Here is a 3729-nt window from a genome sequence, read left to right as displayed (position 1 = left end):
GTAGCCCATGCATAAAAAAATGAAATGTAGGCCCATGAACGTCGATCAGTCTAAGATTTAGATTCCTTTTTATTGTAATCAGACAATCCCTGATGACGAGATCCTTTCCACTTTCGACAAAAAGATGATGAAATAAAACCATTTCAACTTTTTTTGTAAACAGTACATTGTACTGCACAACGTTTTAACGTTTTAAGGAAGCATCTCTCTACCTGACTCTATTCTCATTATGTGGTGTCTGCTGACTTTGCTCTAGTCGTTGCATTCAACGTTCCTTGCAGCCAGCTCAACTCAGCCGCCCTCTTCTTCTTCTTCTCCTACTACTTCCCCCCTTCCCTTCTCTCTCTCTCCCTCCTCTGCCGATCGGAAGGAATATCGGAACTGAGAATCAGTCCGGTCAATCCCCCCTTTCTTTCTTTCTTCCTTTTCCCTCCCCTCCCCTTCCCCTCTTCTTCTAGTTTCTTTTCATCCGGCCACCCGCCACCCAACTTCACTGAACACCACCTGATATTGCAGTACCATCACTGCTTTTGGCAGCTGCACCTCCGTACAGCAAACTCGCCGCCACCATCTCTTATCTCCTACTTTCTCTCTCCTTGTCTCTCTCAGTGTCCTCCCATCGGCGCCGTCATTGATAACAGCGGCTGCCTCAGACAACGATCTCGAATCTCGATCATCGTCCTCGTCAATCAGTCGTTGCCAGCACACTCATCGAACCCAATTCACTGCGTGGGCTGGGAAATCACAACCGGGGCGCGTAACCGCGTTCTCTTAACCCAACCACAGCAGATAGGGTTTCCCATCTTGCAGCATCAAACCCATAGTTTCTGCTGCGTTTTCGTGCAGTTAAAAGATGGGGTTCGACAAGGAAGCGAGTTCGTCTTCTTATCGCCTTCGGCCACTGGCCAGAGAAGACACACCACTTATCGGAAAGCCCCAACCTCTGTCATCGAAACCTAAGACCTTTGCCAACGTTTTCATCGCCATCGTTGGAGCCGGCGTCCTTGGTCTGCCTTACACCTTCATGAAAACCGGGTGGGTCTTCGGCATCCTCATGATTGCCACCATTGCTTTCCTTACCTATCACTGTATGATGCTTCTTGTGTACACCCGCCGGAAACTGGAGTCTCTTCAGGGCTTTTCCAAGATCAACTCTTTTGGCGATCTCGGCTTCACGGTCTGCGGCCCAATTGGGCGATTCGCTGTTGACGCCATGATTGTCCTCTCCCAAGCAGGGTTCTGCGTCAGCTACCTCATCTTCATTGCCAACACCTTGGCCTATGTTTTCAATTCGGCCACCGCCACCAATTTCGACCCACGCATATTGGGGTTTAAGCCCAAGGTTTTTTACATCTGGGGGTGCTTGCCTTTCCAATTAGGGTTGAACTCGATTTCTTCATTGACCCATCTCGCCCCTTTGAGCATTTTTGCTGATGTCGTCGATCTTGGAGCGATGGGTATTGTTATGGTGGAAGACGTATTTATCTTTCTAAAACAAAGGCCTGCTTTGGAGAGTTTTGGGGGTCTTTCTGTCTTCTTCTACGGCCTGGGCGTCGCTATTTATGCATTTGAAGGGATCGGAATGGTTCTGCCACTGGAAACAGAGACTAAAGACAAGGAAAAATTTGGGAAGATTTTGGGCCTTTCCATGGCGTTTATCACGTTGATGTATGGAGCATTTGGAGCTCTGGGTTACTTTGCTTTTGGAGAAGATACGAAAGATATAATCACAACCAACCTTGGGAAAGGGCTAGTGAGCAGCTTGGTTCAGTTGGGTTTGTGTGTGAATCTGTTCTTCACGTTTCCTTTGATGATGAACCCAGTCTATGAGATAGTTGAAAGGAGGCTTTGTGAAGGAAGGTATTGCATGTGGTTAAGGTGGGTTGTGGTTTTGGGTGTGACCTTGGCTGCCTTGCTTGTGCCTAATTTTGCTGATTTTCTGTCTTTGGTCGGTAGTAGTGTGTGCTGTGCGTTAGGATTTGTGTTGCCTGCTCTCTTTCACTTGTTAGTATTCAAGGATGAGGTGGGATGGAAAGGACTAGTTTTGGACATTGTGATTGTGGTTTTGGGGATCATTTTTGGCATCTCCGGAACCTGGTCTTCCCTAATGGCGATTTTGGCTCCCAAGGTTTGAGTTTTGGCCACTTCGAGGAGAAGCAATGAATCTGTGTAATATGTGATCGTGATTGTATTACATTATATTATTGATACAAACAACAGGGTGTTTGTATGCTTGGTTTGATTTGTATTTAGTCTTAAATAATTTGAATTTTATATCTTTACGAGTCATTGTCAGAAGATAATATTAAATTAGAGCATGGCTCATCAATAGAATTAAATAATTGCATGGTTCATTGAATGAATTGTATGGAACTATGGATTTAGATTACTTGTTACTTAAAATTGTTTATTAATAGTTAATCCTATTTTGCTCAAAAACTAATTGATGAGCATCTAACCCTTTGTTTGATGAGCATCTATCCCTTGATGATGTAGTGTGGAAAGCAGGTTCTATTTTTGCAATTCTACTTTCCTAACTCCAGTATAAAGTGAAGATAGAAATTTGGAGACTCTTTTTAAGCTCTAAACTACTTATTAGAGCTTCATAGACATGTCTCAATGGCTCAATCTTCTGGCATTTCAATTACCTAATGTTGTGCAAGCTTTTATTCAATGCAAGAATTGTTTTTTAATTTTCCCATGTGTACAAGTAGAATTTTAACAAAATAGTATATTTAACTTACAAATATTTACATGCAGAGGTTATTGTATCGATATGATTAGGAAGAGGTTTAAGTGGGTCCAACAGCAATGGTGATTTTTAGCTTGCCAGGTTCTTAGAAATGTTGACTTGGTCAAACATACCACAGACAACAGTGGATAGGTTTTGTAACCTCACCATATATATTTTATTTGATTAAGTTGAGCTGTCTGGTTGAGTCATTTGATCTGTGACCCAATGGCGAATTCCTAGTGGAGTCATTAGTCCTTTTCCCTCCTATTCCTGCTGGTTCTGCTTCACTTCACCAGGGGTCACTGATCAATAATACCCTTGGGCAGGAACTCTTGGAGGCTTAAACCCTCCAGTCTCAACTAATTGGCTTGGAGGCTTCAACATAGATCTCTGCATTTATTTCATCAGGCATTTCAGCAGGTCAAGTCACTGTTGCAAAAAACATCAGCAAGTTTCAACACAGGCTCTGCTCCCAGCTAGTCAGCTTCCCTGGCCAAAGATGATTCTGATATTCAAGTACACAAAAGTGATTTGTGGAGGTAGACACTGATAGAGATGAAAAAAAAATCACTGGAAAACAGGCCTGCAACCTGTTTTTAAGTTGGAGACTCCAAAGAAGTAGATAGCTTTTGTTTATTGATTTAGTTTTGAGGTTTATGTGCTTGAAATCAAAGTCTACCAGTATGCTCTTTAGAGTAAGGCAGAATTTCTTGTCGAGGTTCAACCGTGCAATTTTATGCTTTCTCTGGTCTATCACTGGAGATGTGGATCTAGGTCATTCATTTGGTTGGCCTGTAGTACCTTGTAGCCTCTCTGTGGAACACATGGATCTGCACAGACACTAAGCAATGATGCCTATCTGCTCCACGGATTCTTTTGAAGAATGAGTAATGCTGCAGGCTTCTCTATCTTTTATTATTTTCATTATTATTGACGTTTGAACTGTAATGGATTGCAATTTGCACTCATAATCTGTTCTATTGTGAGATGGCTAT

General features: G+C 42.8%; 1 protein-coding gene across 1 annotated transcript; it reads left to right on the top strand.

Moving 5' to 3' along the window:
* The first annotated feature begins 224 nt into the window (after positions 1-224).
* Positions 225-2363, top strand: LOC104607253 (amino acid transporter AVT3B-like). Its single transcript, XM_010272850.3, has one exon. The coding sequence runs from the start codon at positions 854-856 to the stop codon at positions 2132-2134; it is 1281 nt and encodes a 426-aa protein (XP_010271152.1). The 5' UTR covers positions 225-853; the 3' UTR covers positions 2135-2363.
* Positions 2364-3729: the final 1366 nt, after the last annotated feature.

This window comes from Nelumbo nucifera, chromosome 4, assembly GCF_055504915.1.
Source record: "Nelumbo nucifera cultivar China Antique chromosome 4, China Antique-T2T, whole genome shotgun sequence".
Classification (NCBI taxonomy): Eukaryota; Viridiplantae; Streptophyta; class Magnoliopsida; order Proteales; family Nelumbonaceae; genus Nelumbo; species Nelumbo nucifera.
The sequence above is the reverse complement of the archived record's forward strand: the minus strand, read 5'-3'. Positions and strand labels throughout refer to the sequence as shown.